General features: G+C 49.5%; 2 protein-coding genes across 2 annotated transcripts in view; one reads left to right on the top strand and one right to left on the bottom strand.

Moving 5' to 3' along the window:
- The window catches only part of TEX28 (testis expressed 28), a 27,671-nt gene extending 16,238 nt beyond the window's left edge, over nt 1-11,433 (top strand). The window contains exons 3-6 of the mRNA XM_070604590.1: nt 1,332-1,431; nt 3,742-4,472; nt 10,057-10,192; nt 10,855-11,433. Of these exons, the coding sequence (XP_070460691.1) occupies nt 1,332-1,431; nt 3,742-4,472; nt 10,057-10,192; nt 10,855-11,211 (1,324 nt within the window). The 3' untranslated portion in view covers nt 11,212-11,433. The remainder of the gene's footprint in view (nt 1-1,331; nt 1,432-3,741; nt 4,473-10,056; nt 10,193-10,854) is intronic.
- LOC103541763 (long-wave-sensitive opsin 1) lies at nt 11,302-22,789 on the bottom strand. The gene is made up of 6 exons (XM_008508632.2): nt 22,661-22,789; nt 18,390-18,686; nt 17,576-17,744; nt 16,222-16,387; nt 14,457-14,696; nt 11,302-11,798 (listed from the first exon to the last, which is right to left on the bottom strand). The coding sequence occupies exons 1-6, from the start codon at nt 22,770-22,772 to the stop codon at nt 11,688-11,690; spliced, it is 1,095 nt and encodes a 364-aa protein (XP_008506854.2). The 5' UTR covers nt 22,773-22,789; the 3' UTR covers nt 11,302-11,687.

Genomic DNA, 22,789 nt, shown 5'->3' with positions numbered 1-22,789 from the left:
ATTTCCCACTTCCTTTTTAAACAATTATTTACTTCTTTCATTTATCAGTGGTATATATGAACATAGTTTAAAGCAGGGATCAGCAAACTTTTTCTGTAAAGGTCCAGTTAGTAAATATTTGAAGCCACATTGGTTCCTGTTGCAACTGCTTGACTTGGCCATGGTTGTGGCACAAACTCAGCCATAGACAATATGTAAATGAGTGAGTGAGGCTGTGTGCCAGTTGCACTTTGTTTATGAACATGGAAACTTGAGTCTCAATAATTTTCACGTCACAAAATATTCTTCTGATTTGTTCAACCGTTTAAAAATGTAAAACCCATTCTTAGCTTACACTTGTACAAAACCAGGCCATCGTTTGCCGACCCCTGGTCTGAAGAGTTAAAATGGTTCTAAAAGGTTTATTACAAAAAATAGCAATCCCTGGCTTCCACCCACCCACTCGTCCACTCTCCAGAATTGACCATTTGCAACCCTTTTTAGCTGTTTCTTTTGGCATTTACCTCTAATTCTCTAAGTAAAGTTATAGTGCTATTTCTTTATTTTTTATATTTTAGGAATTACCTATTGACTTCTCATTATAAAAGGTGATGATATATCTCTTTCACTGCCCCCTGCCCCCCGGCCCTGCCATCCTTCCAGTACAGTATACAAGGATTTGGGTTAGAGCATTCCTTGGTGTTCACATTATCAAGTACATGGAAACACTAGTTACAACTGAGTCATCACCCTGATGACTTTTCCTTTCTCCCCTGACATGTTGTTTTCCATAGAGTTAACACTTGTCTTCCCCTATCCCTGTGTTGCTTGTTCTCTACTACTTGTCATGGGGCAGCACTTCCCCCAACTGTCTGCATCTCCTCTCCAGCTGGTCAAAGATGTCTGGCATTCCATTCATTTCATTCCCTTGGAGCGCTCTCTCCTGGAGCCTTTTGACTTACCCTCCAGACCACCTGCCCAGCCACCAGCCTGGGCTCCCCTTCCATCCTCTGGAGGTTGCATTGGCCTCTCTTTTAGTTTGGGGCCCCTGTTTCATAGATCCCATCTCTACCTCTTTCTTGGGTTCTCTGCTTTTGGTGGTGCACGTTCTCTAGTAACTTCCAGAGAAAGAAGACAGAGGAGGTAAACTATTTGAGTACTTTCATGTTGGAAAATGTCTTTAACCTCACAATTGACAGTTTGGGTATAGAATTCTAGGTTGGAAAATCGTTTTTTTCCTCAAATTTGGAAGGTATTACTTCGTTGTTTTCTAGTTCCCAGTGCTGTGCTGAAATCTGAAGACATTCTGATTTCTGATTCTTTGAATGTGACCTATTTTTTTTCTCCAACAGTTATTTTCTCAGCATATTGAAGATATTATTCAGCTCTCTTCTGGATTTTGCTGATGCCATTGAGAAGTCAGCTTTCAGTCTAAGAGTCATGGTTTTAAAGGTAATCAGCTTTTTTTTTTTTTTGCAGGGAAAGCCCTGAGCTGACATCTGTTGCCAATCTTCCTTTTTTTTTTTCCTCCCCAAAGCCCCAGTACATGGTTGTATATCCTAGTTGTAAGTTGTTCTAATTCTTCTATTTGAGCTGCTGCCACAGCATGGCAACTGACAGACAGGTGGTGTGGTTCTGCCACTGGGAAATGAACCCAGGCTGCCAAAGCAGTGAGCGCCGAACTTTAACCTCTAGGCCATTAGGGCTGGCTTGGTAATCAGCTTTTTTAATCTGGCTACTCTTAAGGTCTTGTGTATAGTTGTGGATCTGTTTCTGTTTTTCCTGTTTGGGATTTATTTGGCTTCTTGAATTTGCGGATTTGTGTCTTTCATCAGTTCTGGAAAGTCTTAGTGACTACTATCTCTTAAAATCTTGCTGCTGCTTCATTTTGTTTTCTCCCTGTGGCATGGCAATTAGGTTTCTTTTAGACTTTCTCACTCTATCTTCCATATCTTCTGTTTTTCAAATTTTCTATTTCTTTGTGCCTCAGTGTTGCATTCTGGATGCTTTCTTTAGCTCTGTTTTACAATTTACTAATTCTCCAGCCTTTTCTAATCTGCTATTAAGTCTACTTATTGAACATTTTAAAGCTTTTAAAAATTGTGAAATCTGGCATATGTACATAAAGGTGCAGAAAACATCAACATACAGTTTAGGAAATAATGATAAGGTGAACATACGTTTAACTACTACCCAGATCAAGCACCCCAGCCTTGATGTGTCTCTCTCAATCACAATCCCCTTCTCCCACCCTAGGGAGAACCACTTTCCTGATGTTTATACTTTTCTTTATAGCTTTACTGACTGTGTATGTATTCCTAAACATCATTTCATTTTGCCCACTTTTGAACTTTTTATGAATGGAACCATATATAGTAGGGATTCTTCTGTGTTTGACTTCTTTTGTTCAGCTTTATGCTTGTTCATTCATATTTTCAAGGCTGTAGTTCATTGCTGTATAGTAGTGTAATGTTGAATATGTTACACTTCACTTACACATTCTACTATTGATGGGCAGGTGGGTTGTTTCTAGCAGTTGCCTATTAGAAACATTAGAGTACCTGTCCCCCAAGGATATACCTAAGAATGCAGTTGCTGGGCCATTTGGTATACACGTCTTCAACTTTATGATATTACCAAATGCTTTTCCAAAGTGCTTGTACTAATTACTCTCCCACCAGGAGTGATTAAGAGTTCCTGTTGCTTCATATCCTTGCTGACATTTATTACTGTTAGTCTAAGTTTTGCCAGTCTGCTGGGTGCATAGTGCTATCACATTGCATTTTTTTAAGTTGAGGTATAATTTGCATACAGTAAAAGACACAAAACCAAGCTATCTGTTACAATGGCTTCACTCCTGATTTGCCACTGGGAAAGCATTTTCAGATCAAAAATGGTCATAAAGGCGCTTAGAATTAAAAAACAGAAACAGAACAGAGAGTCCCCCTGCTCTGACCACACCTACTTCTCCTAGCTCATCACCATCCACTCTGCCCTGGTCTGCCGTGCCCCAGCTATACTGCTATGGCCATGTTTATTTTAGAGATAAGAAAACTGCCCCTCCAAGTGGTTTATTAATTTGCCCAAGGTCTCAGAGTGGTAGAGTAAGGATTTGAACTGGGTTCTGTCTTGAAGGCGGTGTTCCATTATCCTTCACCATGTGAGAGGCTCATTTGTTTGTGTGACAATAGAATTTTCCACTCTGGACTGTCAGCTCTATGAGAGCAAGGAATATATCTGACTTCTATACCACATGGTGGGTGCTCAGGAAATATGTGTTGAATGAATGATTGGATTAAGGAATGAGCCTGTTAGGATGCAAATCTCCCTGCCTACCTCTTCTATCTGCCTGACAGTAGCAATACAGCAAGCCATATGGGTTAATGGGAATTTTACTCCATGTTTTACAAGAACAATTCTTTATAAAATGAGACCCACAGTGGGTAATCCTTGGAAGAGAAGTCCAAGAACGGACAGGGCAGGTGTAGAAGGGGGATTCTAGCCATCTGGGGGTTGTAGTGAGGTACACCTGTAGAGCAAGGAGTTGGGTGCTGAAAAGGAGGGAGAGGGGCCTGGAAGATGAACTCACCTTCTCCAGTCTGTGTTGGGCCCATCTCAAATACACAAATCTTGCATATGTAAGTATCTGCACATACGTAGAAGTATTTTTATAGAGCAAAGCAATAACATGTCCAATTCTTCGACTGTTTGCAGCTCACAGAAGTACCTGTTTTGTGATTTCTTATTTGTTTCCCAATGCAGGCGGAATACACCAAGAGCCCAAGTGCAACCCTCCCATCCAGTGTGCCCTCATGCAGGTCTCTGTCATCCAGTGAGGATGGCCCCAGTGGCCACTCCAGCCTCTCAGATGGGGAGCTGGCCCGGAACTTACAGGAGAGTGTCAAGCACCGCATCCTCTACCTCTCAGAGCAGCTGAGAGTGGAGAAGGCCAATAGGGACGAGAACACCATGGGCTACCTCAAGCTGGTGTCCAAAGCTGACCGGCACCAAGCCCCCCACATCCGGCAGGCCTTCGAGAAGGTGAACCAGTGTGCCTCTGCCACCATTGCCCAAATCGAGCGAAGGCTTCGCCAGTGTCACCAGCAGCTGCAGGAGCTGGAGGAGGGCTGCAGACCCAAGGGCTTAGTGCTGAAGGCAGAAAGCAGCCTGGACAACTGCGAGCAGCCCAGCAAGGAGGCCCCATTTTTGGAGTCCTCCAAGTCGGGTAGGGAAGACTGCCTGTCCAGCAACCTGCCTGACATCGTCAGACACTTCCCTCTGGAGAGTCGCTTCCTGGCCTTGCAGCGGGGGAAATCCTCAGAGACAAAGCGTGTGGCTCAGCAGCAAAGCCTGCTGTTGCAGAAGATGGAGGAAGAACTGAAAGAAGTCAAGAAGTTCCACCTCAGCTTCCAGGTGTCCTATCGGAGCCTGAAAGAGAGGTATCTGACAGACCTGCAGGTGTCGCTGGAGTCCCTTCAGGAGGAGAGATGCAGGTGAGGCAGAGCCCCTTCTGCCACCTTGGCTCTGGGCACAGCCCCCAGGACTGTCTGTAGGAGGGGGAAGGGGAGCCAGGACTCGGGCTTGGAGAGTTAGGGGAGGTGGAGGTGGGGAGAAGCAGCTCAATGTTCCTCTTGGCGACTGGACCCCACAGTGGAGAGGGCTCGTCCCGTGCTGCACAACTGCCTGGCCTTCTGCTGGAAAACGAGGCTCCAGCTTGGGGTCCCGCCAGGCGCTCCCTGCAGCTGCCACTCTGACTGGGGTGGCAGGAGACAGCTGTGGTGGCAGTGAGCCCAGCAGGCACCCATCATCAGTCGGGGAGGCAGCCTGCCAGTCCCTCTCGGCTGGAATGACGTGTGAGGCAGGACTGGAGTCCCCTTGCCAGCCCTAATGCCCTCATCTCTGCTCATGGCTGAGCTGGGGCACAAGGTCCCATAGAGGATATTTGTTCTGAAAACGGCTGCCTTTTGGGGAATGCTTTCTCCCCACTGTGTGGTGGGTCGATTTTATTTTCATCCAAGACAAGACTCAGGGCCACCAATAGAAAAAAAAGGCAAAAGCCAAACTCAGTCTCTCCAAGGACCCCCTCCATTCCTGTTTGGCCCCTTCTCGGGGTCCCATGGGCCCTGAGGGTGCCATGCTCCCTCCCGACCACTGCAGGCTGTCACGTTGGGCACTTGCATTAGTAATCCTTCCAACAGCCCAGCTGGGAGGGAGGAACTGGCTTAGAAGAGCCAAGATTCTCAGCATTTTCATGAAAGTAAGAACTGGGGGGGAAGAGGCAAGTGGGAATCAACCGTCTTCTGTTTCTACAGGGAAATCTTACCCACATTTACACTGCTTGACAAATCCATAAAGGGTAGGGAAAGAGTATTACAGGGCAACCCACTGTCAAGTAAGATAACCAATCAGAATTACAACTTTCTTTTTGGAAGTGATTTTCGTAGGACACAGCCACCAAATCTAAAATCTTGAGACTCTTAAAAACTCCTTTGTTGAAATAACATTTCCAAGGTCAGATTTGTATAAAGCAAGACCAGGGCTCAGTGGCATTTACACATATCCTCATATGTTTCCTTGCTGCCCAGGCCAGCGGCACTGTTGTGCTATGGTAAGCTCTTAACCCCTTTCTTAGCAAGTCAGAATCTCCTAACTGGGCAGAGGAGCAGGGTGACCTTCCTTCCCCCAGACTCTGTGTGAGTTCTACAGGCTTGCACTTCTGAGCCAGCCCCCCACCCCCTCATCGGACTATGACAGGAGTGTGAACTAAACTCTGTGTTCAGCCTCTGAGATTTTCTGATTCTTGGCCACAGCAGTTAGCCTACCCTGATTAATATACGTTAAAAGCAAAAAAGCAGGTCTGTAGGACCCAGATTTACCAGGAGAAATGGAGAACGGGCTGAAGATGACTTCACGTAATAGCAGTGACCAGAGGGAGCATGTAGCATTGTTCACCTGTAGCATTCAGACAGACACCCACTTTACAGATGGGGCAGTGGAGTCTCAGAGAGGCACAAACCAGCCACGCAACTGGGAAGTGCACACCTGAGAGCATGTCAACACGTCCTGGCCTCGCCTTGTGGCTTCCTAAGCTAGGCGAAAGAGACACAAGAATTCATTACATTTTTAAAAAGATGTCATGTCCTTCAAATCTTTTTAAAAAAACCTTTATGTGAGCTAGATGCAGACATAGAAAAGGGCACGTGACATATGTGTTCAACTCGATGATGCGTCACCCAGTTTTCACACCTGTGTAGTCACCACCTAGGTGCCTGTGATTGTCATGTCTCCTCTGGTGCACCACAAATTGAGATTTCAAACTGAAAAGTCCTGTGATGCTCCTCACAGGTAAGCCCGTTTGGTTTCAAGAGGGCTTTTTTTTTTTTTTTAAATTAAGATGAAATTCAAAAACCATAAAATTATCTATCTTAAAGTGTACAATTTATTGGTATTGGGTGCATTCACAATGTTGTGCAACCATCACCTCTGTCTAGTTCCAGATAATTTTCATCACTCCCAAAGGAGACCCCATCACTCCCCATTCGCCCTCCCCCAGCCTCTGGTAACCGCCAGTCTGCTTTCTGTCTCTCTGGATTTATGTGTTCTGGATATTTCATGTAAATAGAATCATACGGTATGTAGTCCTTTGTGTCTGGCTTCTTTTACCCAGTGTAATTATTTTGAGATTGATCCAAATTGTGTATAGGAGCAGTTCCCTCCTTGCTCAGCACGGTTCCATTGTGTGGATGCACCACAGTTTGTTTACCCATTTGTCTGCTGCCACTTGAGGCTGTTATGAATAAAGGTGCTATGAATGTTCTCGTACAAGTCTTTTTGTGAACATATGCTTTCATATGTGGAATTGCTGGATAATAGGGTAGATGTATGTAGAACTTTTAAACTGTCAAACTGTTTTCTAACATGGTCGTACCATTTTACATTCCTACCAGGAGCATATGGCTGTTCCAGCTGCTCCACACTCTTGCCAATACTTGGTATGGTCAGTCTTTGAAATTTCAGCCTCTTAAATTCAGCCACAACTTTGTGGGCGCTAAGCTCCAAATTGTGTCATCCTAGCCCGGGTTTTCTCAACCTCAACACTATTGACATTTTGGACAAGATCATTCTCTGTTGTGGGGGCCATCCTGTACATTATAGGATATTTAGTAGCATCCCTGGTCTCTACCCACAAGATGCCAGTAGCACCCTGGAGGAGTTTCCTATGGCTGCCCAACAGATTACCCCAAACTTGGTGGCTTCAAACAATGGAAATTTCTTCTCTCGTAGTTCAGGAGGTCAGAGTCTGGAATCAGTTTTACTTGGCCAAAGTCAGGGTGTTGCTCCCTCTGGAGGCTCCAGGGGAGAATCCATTCCTGGCTTCTTCCGGTTTCTCGTGGCTTCTAGCTTCCTTAGCTTGTGGCTGCATCACTCCAGTCTTCAAGGCCAGCATCTGCATGTCTCTGCTCTGTCTTCACATAGCCTTCTCCTCCGTGTGTAAAAGCTCCCTCTGCCTCTCTCAGAAGGACGTGTGTGATTGCAATTAGGGCCTGCACATTTGTTCAGGAGGAGCTCCTCTGTCCCTGCCTGATCCCCCTACATCTATTTCTCCACCTTGGACTTCTCCAAGTTGCAGGCTATTAGGTTCTACCTCACTTTGCCAAAAACCAATCCTCAGATATGATAAGAATATACTCTTTTGCAGCAACAATAAAGTTTAGGACAATTTGTATTGGAGAGGGCAGCCTTAACAGTGTAGGAAGATTTGGGGGGCATTTTGGTTGACTGGTCATCATTTTTTCTTTGTAAGAATATTTTCCAGGGTGGTCCATTTGCCTCTGCGACTGTAGGAACTGGACAGAGAGGGCTCGTTGACCAATGGAGGGATAGGGAGGAGAGTCAGTCACGTTGCAGCCAGGACGCTGCTGCCAGAGGGCAAGGAGGCTGGGGGCCAGGGAGAAGGAGAGACTAAGAGAATATCTTTAGGAATTAACATCATCTTATTCAACAATCTACTCGAATACATTTAAGAATGTATTCATAAATTCTTATAAATATGTTAGTGAAGAATATTCTTGTTGACTTCATATTTGTGAATCATGAATGTATGCTTGAACATAGTTAATATCTTGAGTGTTCTTGTGGCTAGATCCTTCATGTGAATGGAAAGACAGTCATGAGGAATCTACTTTCGGGGTGGACACCCTGCAGTCTCGCCCTCTCTGTGGGCGGTAGCCTGTGCCACATTGGCAGACCACTCTCTTCTCAGCAGGGAACAGGGCAGAGACTAATGGCATATTCCTTGAAACTAATGGAATATTCAAATGCTGTTATGAACTGGCTCTTGATGAATTGGCTTTCAACAGATGGGTGTTCAGCTGATTAGCTGCCTGGGGGACATCTCCATGTAGGTGTGGGTGAAGTCCTCAAAGCAAGACCAAATTGACCTCCTCACCTCGCATTCCCTGTCTTTGCCATAGCACCATTGGTTATGCTCTCGTGCACACCAGCGCCACAGAGAACATAGGATCCCCCAGCCATTCTGTGTCCCCAGTGCGCTGCAGCACCTTTCCTCTTCTCCAGCGTCACCACTGCCCCTGCTTGGGTCAAGCCTCCCTCGCTCTTCCCTAAATGACAGTGCTAGAAGCCACCTGGCCTCTGACCTTTTGGCCCATCCTGGTGCCCAAATGAGGAACCTCAGAGTTTTTTAAAGTTATGAAATACTCCAAACCCAGGGACAATGTGGAGAATAACATAATTAACACTGTATACCCACCCCTAGCTTTCTCATATCTTAACATTTACTGTATTTGCTTCCAATCTTAGTTTTTTTATTTTATTTTAATTTTTTTTTTGCTGAGGAAGATTAGCCCTGAGCTAACATCTGTTGCCAACCCTCCTCTGTTTTTTGCTTGAGGAAGATTAGCCCTGAGCTAACATCTGTGCCAGTCTTCCTCCACTTTATATGTGGGTTGCCGCCACAACATGGCTGACGAGTGGTGTAGGTCTGCACCTGGGATCCGAACCTGTGAACCCAGGCTGCAAAAGCAGAGTGTCCTGAACTTAACCACTATACCATGGGGCCGGCCCCCAATCTTATTATTTTAAGAAATAAAACTTTAAAAGATGCGTTTGAAACTCTCTCATTACCCCCAGTCCCATCCCCCTCTCGCCCACCTCACTCTCCTCCTTGGGCACATAGCTTTCCCATGCATGGTGTCACACTTTTCCTACTTACATACATAGCTATAAACAACAGGGTGTGATGTTTTGCTTGAGTTTTTTAACAGCTCTACTGAGATAGAACTTACATGCCATAAAATGCACCATTTTAACTGTACGTTTCCATGATCTTTAGTAAATTTACTGTTACGCAACCATTACCACAATCCAATTTTTTGTTTTTGTTTTAATAACAGCTTTATTGAGATATAATTCACATCCCATAAAATTCACCCATTTAAAGTGTACAATTCAGTGGTTTTTAGTATTTTCATGGAGCCGTGCGACCACCACCTGTATCTCATTCCAGAACATCATCATCACTCCAAAAGGAAACCGAATGCCCATAAGCAGTCACTCCCCACCCCCCACCCCCCAGCCCCAGCACCCACTCATCTCCTTTCTGTCTCTATGGATTTGCCTCTTCTGGACCTTTCATATAAATGGAATCATGTACTATGTGGTCTTTTATGACTGCTCCATCCCTATAATCAACAGATCTTTATGGAGTAACTACTGCATGCCAAATACTGGCACTGGGCATATATATGGAATTTAATAGCATACACGGATAGTTTAGATTTTGATTTCTACAACTTCTAGTCTACCACTGTTTGTAAAGCTGTTATAAAAGAGTAACTATATATAAAAGATATATGAATATCAGTGTGTGGGGGCTGATGTGCATTTGGGGTGTTCTCAGGCAGATGTGGAGGAGGAGGCAGGGCTTGACTGGAGTTTGGGGAGAGAGGAGGAAGGTGGAATCTGAACCCAAGTCTAGTCTGGACGTAGGACCACTCACTGCCAGCACGAGCTCTGGGCAGGGTACTCAGGAGTATTACTTTCTCTTTTGCTCCCAAGACAAGCGTCAATGGAAGAACAGGTGAATGACCACTTGCAGGGGCACCTGGATGAGATTTACCGCCTCAAACAGAACCTGGCCTGCACCGAAGAGAGAATGGCCTACCTCTCCTTCGAGAGAGCCAAGGAGATATGGGTAAGAACCTCCCGGGGAGCTTGCTGAGAAATGGCCAATGAGGAGGATGGAGGGATAAGAATCAAAGGATGAGCAAGTCCTTTCTGAGACCTCCTCAAGCCAAGGAAGGAGACAGAGCCTCACACGTTTTTCTCAGAGCTGCTGGGGTCCAGTCTGGATGTTCCTGCTGCACTTCGCCCGATGCAGCTTGGCAGCTCTGAGAACTTGGGCGCTGTGGTTCTCATATTTAAGGGTGCATCAGAACTACCAGGGGCTGGGGATGTGCTGACAAGTCCCCAGGAGCTGCTGCTAGTGTGGGGAGCGCCCTCTGGGAACCCTTGCTTCTGACCTTGGGTTAGCAAGCATGGGTAAAGAGTTTCCTTCCCCTGTGATAGTTAGCTTCATCCTCTTCCACACCCTCAGACCCTACGCCTGTCCTCGGTCAGCTCTCCTGGCCAGGTTCTCAGTCTCCCACCACACTGGATGAGGGAGTGTAGCCAAGTCCGATCAGACCTTCGCTGTCGCTGGACACAGGGCCCCTCCCAGGACATTTGCTCTAGGTTCTCGACTTCCTCCTAAATCTCCAGTTCACCAGCATTTGCTGTGCACCCTCGGGAATGCAGGTAAATGACCGCACTTCCCTTCTGACCTCTGGTGAGGGCGTGTGCTTTTGTCACCTACAGGAGGTCGTGGAGACTTTCAAGAGCCGTATATCCAAGCTTGAAACGCTACAGCAGGTGACTCAACTGGAAATGACGGAGAGCCTCAGGAGCCATCCCCAGGGGTTCATGCTCCGATTTGTGAGCCTGCTCCTCACACTGGTCACCATCCTCTTGGTGTTCGTCTCCACCATGTGTGCCTGTCCCTTGCCGCTGGTGAATTCACGCCTGCGCACGTGCACCACGCTCCTGCTGATCGGGCTTGGGGCCCTGGCCTGGCAGAAGTGGCACACCATCCCCGCCATGGACTGGCAGGCCTGGGTCCCCTCCAGATGGAGACTGTATTCCAAGGACTCCAAGCCTCTCTCAGATGGGCCTTAAAGGGCCTGGGTTTACCAGCTTCTCCCGCCTTCCAGGAGTGGACGGTGTCCAGCCAGCCCTCCCCAGACAGCCACTTCTCAGCTCTCCCTTTCTTCTTCCATCCCCAGCAGCCCAGTGAGAGGTAGGGGACACCCACCTGCCTTGCACTTCCCTTTCTCATGACCCTTCCACACCATTTGCAGACATGAGGCTTGAAAAAGATTAAAGTCTCTGGCATTCAGTGCTGCTCTTCTCTCTATGCCCTCTCACCCTCTTGTGACCCGGTGACCAAACACTCAGAGGTGCTGGTGCCCCAGGACTGCAGTGGCAGCCTCTGTGACTTTGTCTTTTTTGGCAAAGAGAAACTACATTTATTTCATAGGGATAGAGAGGCAGGGGCGGTGGGGGACGGAGGTGGCCAGAGCCCTGGTGAGTGGGACAAGGGGTTACGTTTCTGGTAGGAAGCAGACCTTTTTGTTGTCGGGGCTGGGAGAGACTCATGCAGGTGACACTGAAGAGACAGATGAGGCCTCCGTTTTGGAGACGCTGGAGAGTTCAGAGCTATCATCCACCTTCTTCCCAAAAAGTTGCAAAATGCAGTTTCGAAACTGACAGGAGAGAAAGTGTTATTCAGCAGAGCAGGAAGGGCCAATGCGCTATGCTAAAGCTAATGCTTGGGGGCTTCTGGGGAAGGTGTTCATTAAGTGATGACTTGACAGCTTCTCTTCTACCATTCAGAATCCTACCAGGAGAATGGAGGAAGGCTCCAGTGTTTCCTTGCTCATGGGGATGCTCTATTCCTGAGTATTTGGTTATATAAGTCATCTAATTTAGCAGCTGATGGTGACTATTGTGTCCCCCAAACAGATATGTTCAAGTCCTAGCCCCTGGAGCCTGAGAATGTGACCTTATTTGGAAATAGAGTCCTGGAAGATGTGATTAAGATATACATTACCATGAGGTCATGTTGCAGTAGGGTGCACCCTAATCCAATGACTGGTGTCCTTGTAAGAAGGGAACTTGGACACAGACACACAGACACAAAGGGAAGAAGGCCACATGACGGTGAAGGCAGAGATCATGGTGACACGTCTACAAGTCAAAGAACACCGAGGATTGCTGGAAGCCACCGGAAGCTAGGAGAGAGGCCTGGGACAGATTCTCTCTCAGAGCCCTCGGAGGAAACGAACCCTGCCCACACCTCGATCTCAGACCTCTGGCCTCCAGAGCTGGGCAGAATAGACTTCTGCTGTCTTAAGCTGCCCAGTTTGTGCTAGTTTGTTATGGCAGCCCTAGGAAACTCATACAGTGACCAAAGATGATGCCAGCTAACGGGCCCATGCATAGAGTGACCCTTCTCTAGCATGTCTGGGAAGAGATTCAGAGGCATTTTAGTAAAAAGGAACATGATTTTCATCTTGTTTCTATTGCATCAGTTTTTTTTTTTTTTTTAAGGAAGATTAGCCCTGAGCTAACTACTGCCAATCCTCCTCTTTTTTGCTGAGGAAGACTGGCCCTGAGCTAACATCCATGCTTATCTTCCTCTACTTTATATGTGGGACACCTGCCACAGCATGGCTTTTTGCCAAGCGGTGCCATGTCCGCACCTGGGATCCGAACCGGCGAACCCCGGGCGCCAAGAAGCGGAACGTGCGAACTTAATTGCTGGGCCACCAGGCCGGCCCCTATTCCATCAGTTTTGGAGCCAGGTCAGCACTAGGTAGACACTGGTCTAGCCACCACCTTGTCTCTTCAGCCAAGAGAGTCTTCTGGCATCTGGAAGGCCCTGCTCTTTGCTGCCTGGCTCCTAAAGAGATCCGGGCCATGTTCATTCCTCAAATTGTATTTCATATCATCAGTGAGCTAACCACAATGCTTTGAGAACACAGACCAGAGGTGTTCCCTATATATTCCAGGCCTATTCTTGACTCCTTCCAGCATCAAAACTCTCAAAAATAAAAAACACAGTTGTTGAAATCAATAACATAAGAAATGGGCTGAACAGCAGAATTGACTCAGCTGAAAAGCTGACAGATGAGGCTGAGGAATTCCTTCAACGTCTACCTTCTGAGCACCTACTCCACGCCAGACTGTGTCTGAGGGGATCAGCAAAATTCCCTGTCCTCATGGAGCTCCATCCCAGAAAGTTCTCAGAATGCAACAGGAAAGGATAACAATGTGGAAAGGGTGAAAGCACAGTTTGAACGCCTGGAGAGGTCCAGAAGTGCAGACATCTGTCCAGGAGGGGGAGTTCCGGAAAGGGCAAATGGAAAGACTCAGGTAAAGACAGTACTTGGCAAGGTAGCCTAGGATTCCTCAAACAAAAGCCAGGCCTAAAACGAGACAGGAAATGGGTCAGGGGTAGAACTACACTCTGGGGGCTGGGGTGCCAATAGTGGAGTCCTGGGGAATCAATTGTGGAACTAGTCCTACTTAATAGTTAAACGTTACCCCCCAAGTGCACGCTTAATGAACCCCACAGAGAGTCAGGGCCAGATGGGAGTGGGGAGCCCTGGGGCAACTGTAAACGGGGGAGCAGGGAAGGGCCGGCTGGAAGGAATGCACTGGGTCTGGTGAAATGTGAAGCCCCTGCAGTGGCAGTATTTCTGTATTTCTGACTTGTGGACCTTTCTGGTCACATTGCAGCTGTCCCTTAATGAAGTGGATGTGAGGGAGTCCAGGAAGAATAGGGCGCATTGCACTTGGAAGGTGATGGGCCTTAATGGTCACCTGTAACCAACCAAGAGGTCTGGGAGTTGTGGGCAGTTTGCTGCTGAGGCCCAGTATGCCAGCCCATGATGGTTGCCATCTGGCAAGACCTTGGGCGGGACCGCAGTGTGTCCCTCCTGAACTAACTCATAAAGTCATGAAAGCCACAAGTCAGGGTGTCCTTGTCAGAGTTAGGATTTGAAGATGGAAAGATCAGGTTGAGAGAAGAGTTGTGCCTATAAAATCCAGAAGGGCACCCCTAGGGTCACTGTGGAAGTGTTCAGGCAGTCCTTGGGTTTGAGCTCCAGGCCAGCCCTGAGGCCAAGAAAGGGAAAAGCCTGCAGCACACAGTGCACTGCAGGAAACGCCCATGCTCAGGCCAAGACTGTAACAGAATCCAGAGGGAGGGCTGGCTCAGGCTGGGTCATGTACTGAGCCTTCTCCAGTCATTGTCCTGGAGGTCATCAGACTCCTCCCAGACACGATTCCAGGTGGGAGCCATAACTGAGCTCTTCTGGGGTCTATTTCTAGTTTGCTCTGCCAATGGTGTGACTTACCTGTCGGTTCATAAAGACATAAATAATGGGGTTGTAGATAGTGGCACTTTTGGCGAAGTAGGCTGGTAGGGCGGCCACCAGAGGGTGGAAGGCGTAGCCAGGGTGGGCAGCAGCGAAGCATGCAAAGAAGGTGTAGGGCCCCCAGCAGAGGCAGAATGCGAAGACCATCACCATCACCATGCGTGTCACCTCCTTCTCTGCCTTCTGGGTGGACTCGGATTCTTTCTGCTGCTTCGCCACCTGGGGGAAACAGAGAGTCATGCCCAAGGACAGTGAGTGGGAGAGTGCCTTAGGGCTCTGTATCCAAGGGGACTCCATGTCGCTATTGCTTGGGCAGCGAGTCGGGGAGGCAGCGAGAGGCGGTTGGCCCAGGGATGGGGAGTTGTGGGGAGAAGGACATGGGCTCACCTGCTACAGCACCCCCACCAGCTAGCAGCCAGCTCCCACCTGAATGATACATGACTGGCCTGGCCTTGCAGGAGGAGCTCATGCAGGCTTCAAGATAATGCAGCTGGGCCTGGCTAAGACGTCCCTGAGCCAGGGCCTTCCGAGCTCTTGGCTTACCTTGGCTCCCATGAGGAGTTTGAGAGGGAGCTAAGGAGGCCGTTCTTAGTCTCACTTGGTCCTTTATCAGTGTCCCCTCCCATGCTCGGGTCTGAGGGGCTGGGTGGGAGACGACATAGAGGCCAGCCACCGCCTGCTGTGGGCAGGGACTGACGGCAGGCAGCCGAGCGGGGATGGGGAGTAGCCGTGAGGGCTGGGAGCAGGTTTTGGAGCCTGGGCTCCACAGCCCAGAGCTAACACGGCCCAAGCCATGGTTGGATACCTGCAGGAGTCAGCCAAGTTGGTTCTGATCCCTGACCACCACCGAGGTGAGGGGAGGAAGAAGGGGGGCAAATCACAGGCTGAAGACAGTGAAGTGAGGGGAGCTGATCTCAAGTCCATGGCCTCCACTCTAGAAAGAGTTTGTAAACACATGCTGATCTGATTGTGGGCACAAGCAGCTTCATATAGAGAAGGCACCATCCCAAAAGACCTTCTACTGCCTGTGCCAAGCAAGATCCCAACAGAAAAAGATGGCACAGCCAGATCAAGTTAATTGCAGGTGAATTGATTGACAAAGGGACAACTTACCTATGCTGTTTGGGGGACCACAAGGGGAGAACAGAGCTCTCAGCACCCCAGGACCCAATCTCACTGTCCTGCCTTGCTCTGATTTCCTGCAGGGGCTCCCCAGTGGTAGCCCAGCCTGCATGGGTTGGGGGGCCATAGGGGGATGGGGCATGGCTATGGACCAGATCAGCTTCCCAGGGTGGAGAGTGGAGAGTGGGTCTGAGGGCAAGTGGTACACGTGAATCCACTCCTCAGCCTCCCCCGACAGCCCCATGAAGGGAACAAGGGCACTCTGGTGGCCGCCTTTTTAAGACACCCCTTGATTTACTTGCAGGTTTCACTGGCAGATCTGGCCGGCTGCGCTCCATTGTTGGGAGAGGCAGGCTTTCCACCCTGGGGAGACCTGTCCAGGCTCAGGAGGAAATGCAGCTCTGCTGCCTTATTGGGCCTCTTCCTGAAGGGGGGTGCGGGGAGTAGTCCCTTCCCATCCCACAGAGGCGAAGACAAGGGAACCAGGATTACAACTGCAGCCCCAAAGGAATTGCCGGATTCACATCTGGTTTAGGGGCAGGAGAGAGGACTGGGTGATCCTCTGTCCCAGCCTAGACATCCTACCAGCCTGGGGTGGAGCCAGGAGGGCACGGGGGCTTACCGCTCGGATGGCCAGCCACACTTGGAGGTAGCAGAGCACAATGACGCTGAGGGGGATGATGCAGCACGTGATCATGAGGACGATCATGTAAGACTGCACCCCAGGGTATGAGCTGCCGCTGAACACATCTGGGCCGCATGAAGTCTTCAGGCCATGGGGCCAGTATCTGGAAAAAAGGGCAGGCAGCTCATCCAGATGCGGGCAGGGCAACCTGGGCCCCCCACCCCCACCCCCACCCCCACCCCCGCCACAGCCAGGCATACCACTGACTTGGGTAGGGTTGTTAGATTTTTTTATTGAGGTGAAATTCACATTCCGTGAATTAACCATTTTTGAAGTGAACAATTCAGAGGTATTTAGTACATTCACAGTGTTGTGCAACACCGCTTCTATCTAGTTCCAGAACATTTTCATCACCGCGAAAGGAAACACTCGGGTAGGATTTTGGTAAATCCTTATCCATTTTTAGGTCTCATGTGCCCCCCCCTTTTTTTTTACTGTGGTAAAATACAGATAACTTAATTATGTGGTTTGCTACATTCACAGTGTTGTGCACTCATCACCACTATCTGGTTCCAGAACATTTTCATCACCCCAATCACATCACCTTTTTACAAAGGGTGGGTGAGGTGCCCTCTGGCCTTCTAAGAACACCTGTGAATGCTTGAATTGCCTCTCCGGGGTCTATTAGGCAGCCACTGTAATACAGGGGCTTGCTCCCAGGGAGGCTCTGAGAAAGAAAAAGCATTCCCTCTCCGAACACCACGAGGACTTATTCCCAAGCTCGCAGTGGAAGACAGGGACATGCAGCGTCCTTGTCTCATCGTTCCTGCTCTAACGGCTGAGCTACTTATGCAGAAATTTGGGTCTTCCCCCAAAGAAGCAGCCTGGCTAGGACACAGCTGACCTATAGGCCCAGGTGTACCTACAATCCAAGCAGCCTCTGAAAGGGGGGCCCCTCAGAATGTGCAAGAAAGTGGCCTGGGGCAGAGGGGGCAAGAGAAACCTGGAATCCAAGCATGCCCTGCTTTCCCTTACAGCCGTGCCCATGGCCTGAGCTCGTCAGCGTTTCTCTGTGCACTCCTGTGAGCTGCTCACGCTTGGGAGAAACAGACCCTTCCAGAGGCTCGGAGACCACAGGGCCCATTTCCCTGCCGCAACCAGGCAGATTCATAGACACTGCACGCTCGCACAGGTCTCAGGGAGAGGCAGGTCCATCCTTGTTTTACTCATAGGTCCACAGAGGTCAAGACACAGGAAGCAATTTGCCCTGAGGTCATAGAGGGAATCACAAGTCTGACCCTCCCCGCACTGTCCTAAAGGAGCCGCCTTCCTGGCACCCTGGCATCCTTACCTGCTCCAACCAAAGATGGGCGGGGCCGTCCACACAGCAGCCCAGATCCAGGAGAAGGCAATGCCTGCGACAGCCAGCTTGGCATCAAATCTCACATTGCCAAAGGGCTTGCAGACCACCATCCACCTCTCCCAGGAAATGATAGCCAGGGACCAGAGACCTGTGATCCCTGCAGGGGAGATCAGACAGACAAGGGCTTTGAGCCTCAAATGTCACTTCTTCCATCCAGACCAGCCAACAGTTTTCAAGATGGAGAAGCATCCCCCCACCGACCTGCAAAACCTAATTCTCCAAAAAGTGTTTTCAGGCCCAGGGGCAGTGGGTCTCTTGTCAGTTTCTTCCTCTAACACCTGCTTTCCCCGTTCCTTCGCCACTGGACCTGTACCTCGTCTCTCCTTCCCCCCTCTGATTGGGTCTCTTCGCCTGATTTGAGTGGGAGTTCTGTCTGGGGTGTGCAGAGCCCTCCCCTCCCACATTGTTCTGGTATTATCTGGCTCTATATCTGTCTCCTCCCATGCCAGCTGCATGGCCCCAAACTGGCTGTCCTCAGGCAGAGCCTATCTCAGAGTAGGCACTCAGGGTGTATTGGACTCAAGCAAGCTGAATGTAAGTGGGTGCTCAGATGGAAGCCTCCAGAACCCTGCAAGCCCTCCCACCTCCATGATGACCCCGGCCCTGCTTCCCCTGCAGGTCTGTCTCTCTTCAAATGTGTGCCTTGCACATGCACCGCAAGTATATCTGGAGGTTTTCCATGTGTTTCCTTTACTCACGGCAGGCTGGGTCTTCCCTGGGCCTGGGCCCCCAGCTGACTTACCACACAGGGAGACGGTGTAGCCCTCTACAACACACATAGGGTGGCCCAGCACAAAATAGCCATAGATTTGGTTCACAACGCTGATGGTGCTGGCAATGATGGTCTCTGCCAGGTCAGCAACCGCCAAGTTCACCAAGATCCAGTTCAGAGGGTGGCGCAGCTTCTTGAACCTCATGGTGGCCGCCAGCACAAGCCCGTTAGTAAAGACTGACGCGATGACCACAAAGATCATCCAAGCGCTGGTGACGTGGTACACCCATCTGGGAGCGATGTGGTAATTGGGGCCTTCAAAGGGGTCTGGAGGCAGGAGGTACAGAGTCGGGAGAGGAGCTGGGCAGCAGCGTTACCTACCTGTATGGCTACTCCATCCCACCACTCCTTGCCCCATCAGAGCCTCCCCTTCAACCTTCCTACCCTCTTGCCCACTGCCCTGGCCTGCAATGGGCTCTTTCCTTCTAGCTTTGTCCATCTGCAAACAACCTTCCCTCCATCCTCTCTCAGGCCAAAGGCTTTGGGCTGCTAGACACCCGTATGGGCATCCTAGAACTTAACAAAGCAGAACTCCTCATCATCTCTGCTGGGTATCACTTCCTGAGCTGACTCACCAGGCCAGCCCCCTGGAGTGCCTAACCCCCAGTGCCTCAGAATGTGACCTTATTTGAAGATAGGGTCTTTACAGAGTGATCAAGTTAAAGTGAGGTCATTAGAGTGGGCCCGAATCCAATAGGACTGGAGTCCTTATAAAAAGGGGAAAGGTGGACACACAGACACACACATACAGGGAGAAGGCCATGTGAAGATGAAAACCAGAGATCAAGGTGATGCTTCCACAAGCCGAGGAATACCACAGATTGCCGGCGACCACCAGAAGCTAGGGGAGAGGCCCAGAGCAGAGTCTCCCTCACAGCCCCCAGGAGCCAACCTTGCCCACTCCTTGATCTCGGACTACTGGCTTCCAGAACTGGGAGAGGAGACATTTCTGTTGTTTAAGCTGCCCAGTTTGTGGTAAATGTCATGGAAGTCCTAGGAAACACACACAGAATGAAACGGGAGGAGTGACTCCCCTTTATTGTCACACAGTGGCTCTCCACCTCTCTGTGTTGAAAGAAACTTTTTCACCACCATCACTTGTGGCAGAATACCTGTAGGGGCTATGAGCCACAGTGCCCACTGCCTTATTATCGGGCCTCATGGTACAGAGTCCCTCAATTCACCAGGACCCTTTAGCTGTGTGTTACAAAAACCCAACTCAAACCAGTTTAGGAAAAATGGGGATTTCTTGGGTCCCACAGCTAGGAGGGGCGGGGTAAATCTCACCCTTAGTGCAATTGGATCCCACAGCAGCCATGACACCCCAACACTCTGTCACCCTTGCTCAGCTCTGCTCCCCTCTGTGCACGGGCCTCATTCGCCCCTACCACAGGGAGCTCCCAGAAACCCATCAACAATGTGTGCAACCACGCCAGATGGCACAGGCTCCCCAGGGACAGACCTTTGACTGCTCCAGACCCGAGTGGTACCAGTGTCTGTGCAGAAGGGAGCAGAGTGAAGCAAGGGGGCTGCCAGAGAGCCTCCAAACTGCCAACAGATCTCCAGAAAGTACGATGGGTTAGTTTGAGAACAGCAGCTGGAACCGAGAGGTCTTTGGAACACTGCAGCTTGCAGGCAAGTGCACGGAGCTGGAACAGTTTCAAATGAGGCAGCTGGAGCATCCTTCCCGGGCAACCCACGGAGTCCCAATTGGGCAAGGCAGGGGCAAGGGCCATGCGCCATGCGGGAGGGGACAGGAGCGCTCTGAATGTAGGAGGCCTCAGAGGGAGAGGCCTCTGGCAGTGCAACCAGAGCAGGTGACTCGGCTTGCCCCTCCCTCCTGAAAGTTCCGGGACTCCTTTCAGGAAGAAATGAGCACAAGAAGGGCATCACAGTTAACTCCCAGGCAAAGGGATTCTAAGGAATACAGAGAAGGAGGGGCCTGGGAGTGGGGGTGGGCAGGGAAGCACAATTTCTTTGAATATACCTTGTTTTCTAGACTTAAATTTGGAATCTTGTAAATATTTTATGACATGATTATAAAACAAGATTACAATTTAGAAAGCAATTCCTCAAAATCAAAAATAAAACAAATGGACTTAAATGCATGTCCATTAGGTGGCATGATGACAAAGAGAAGGACTATTTTAAGGGACTTGACTTCTTGAGCCTGGTGGCATGTACCTGATGGATGAAAAGACCTGGCCAAATGCTGTGGTTTTGATAATCATGTTGTTGATGGTAGTGTTGGTGTCGTTAATCTGAGACCATTGTGAATGTGTGTGAAATAAAGCAAATGAGTAATTAAATGATACTCTAATTCTAATTCTATCCAAAGCCCTTGAGAATAGGATTCTTAGTGGGAGAGAATGGAGATACAGAGGTCAAACTCAACTGGCTCCACTGGGGAACCAAATCATTCTTTTGAAATGGGAGAAATAAAAGGAAAGAATCAAGCGTTCTCCTGCCTTTCCCGTACACACTGTACCCCTGGGAACCCAATAGTAGACGAGGGCATGTTTCTCTCTATTGAAGTAGTCCAGCTGATAGATCAAGACAGGGTAAGAGAGTCAGAATGTCACCACTTTGCAATCCTCAGTGGTTTAATGGGTCCAGGCATCGAGCTTCAGCAGCTGCCGACTCCCTGAAAAAAAGGGTGTGCTCCTAACAGAGCGGTCTTGCCAAAACACCCGGCAAATGCAACTGGCCGCCCAGTGGACCTGCAGATCAGCTGCCAGTCTACAGAAACGTGTGACCAAGGCGGTGGGAGGGGCGTGTGAAGCCATGGGCAGAGTCTGAAGCAGGCAAGTTCAGGGACAAACAGCTCATTTTCCTCAACAAATAAATTGCAAGGAGGTTGAGGGGGAACCTCCAAATTCAAATAGGGCGAAGAGACATAGCGACCATTCTGAGCCTGTGGACCTTATCTGAGCCCTGATTCAGGCAAAGTGAAAACATGTATGACCTTTTTTTAAACACTGACTAGGAGATTCGATGATATGGAGGCAATGTTACCTTTTAGGTGTGACGATGGCATTGTGGTTACATTTGTTAAAGAGTTCTTTCCTCTTAGAGGTACAACAGAAGAGTCACAGAGGAAATGTGATGTCTTGGATCTGCTACCAGAAATCAGGGGAGGGCTGAGAGGAAGGCGTTACAGACGAAATAGGACAAGTGACGGACCCCTGGGAGTGTATTATACCTTCCCCTCTACTTTGGTAGATATTTGAGCTTTTGAAAAAAAAAAAACAACTTACAAAAAGGAATCTTGGGCACCGACGAAGCCCCAGGGGCCTCCAGGGAGAGCCTTGTTGCATCTCCATCAAGGACATTCTGGGGCGCCAACAAGCAGGTGGAGGCGAACTTCAGGATTCTCAACCAGTTTGGCCCAGGAACCCTGTTGCTGATCACTGCCCTGGCCGTCAAGGAGCTGGTGTGGCTTCTGGAAACCACGGCATGTGAGGCACTCTTGAAGGAACCAACGGTCTTTGGCTTGGAGGAGGGACCCGGGGAGGGGGCCAGGAGCTGGGGGTCACTAGGGTCCTCAGCTCTTTGAAGGGCTCACATGCAAAGCTTTTTAACTGGGCTGTTCCCAGGGCAGAAGTCAGGCTGCCTTGACACAGTTGTCAGCTTTCTGTCGGGACAGCTCGCAGCAGAAAGGCTGCCCTGGGAGCCAAGCGAAGCTCTTCTCCCAGAGTGTGCAGCCAAAGGCTGTGGGCTGGACGCGGAGTAGAACAAGATGACCGCTACAGTCTCTTCCTACCCTAAGGTTCTAAAGGTCACTCACCCTCCTCCAGGCTACCCCCGTCCGCCTCCCTCCTCCTTTCGGCTTCGGGAGAAGCAAAGGTGGGTCAGACCCAGCTCCTGCCCCAGGAAGCTCAGGGCAGCTCCGCCAGATAGATGAAGCAGAGTTGAAAGTAATGAGTGCTCACTAGCAGTACAGGGTCACAAGGAAAGAGTTAATAAACTTTCCTGGGACAGGGATTCTCAAGGTGTCCGGGAAGCCTCTGTGGTTTGAAGGTGCATATCGATATTACGATATCTTTTATATTCAGAAAGGAACCCCCCATTCACGTCATCCTAAGAACTAAGGGAGAAGACCATTTCACAATGTGCAGAAGAGAGACTCTCTCAGGTTGGGTGGGTGGCCGATGGCCCCCTGTATGGCCACTCAGGCCTAGTGTCCCAGAAGGGCCACTCCGGGCAGTGTGACCCAGCCTCCACGGCGCCTGCTCGCTCACCTCTGGTGGCGTTGTTGTTGGTGTAGGTGAAGATGCTCGCCTGGGTGCTGTCCTCAAAGCCGGCCTGCGGCTGCCCACCTGCAAGCTTTTGGGGGCCCCACCGCTGGGCCATGGCTCCAGAAAGCCCTG

Source organism: Equus przewalskii, chromosome X, assembly GCF_037783145.1.
Source record: "Equus przewalskii isolate Varuska chromosome X, EquPr2, whole genome shotgun sequence".
Classification (NCBI taxonomy): Eukaryota; Metazoa; Chordata; class Mammalia; order Perissodactyla; family Equidae; genus Equus; species Equus przewalskii.
The sequence above is the reverse complement of the archived record's forward strand: the minus strand, read 5'-3'. Positions and strand labels throughout refer to the sequence as shown.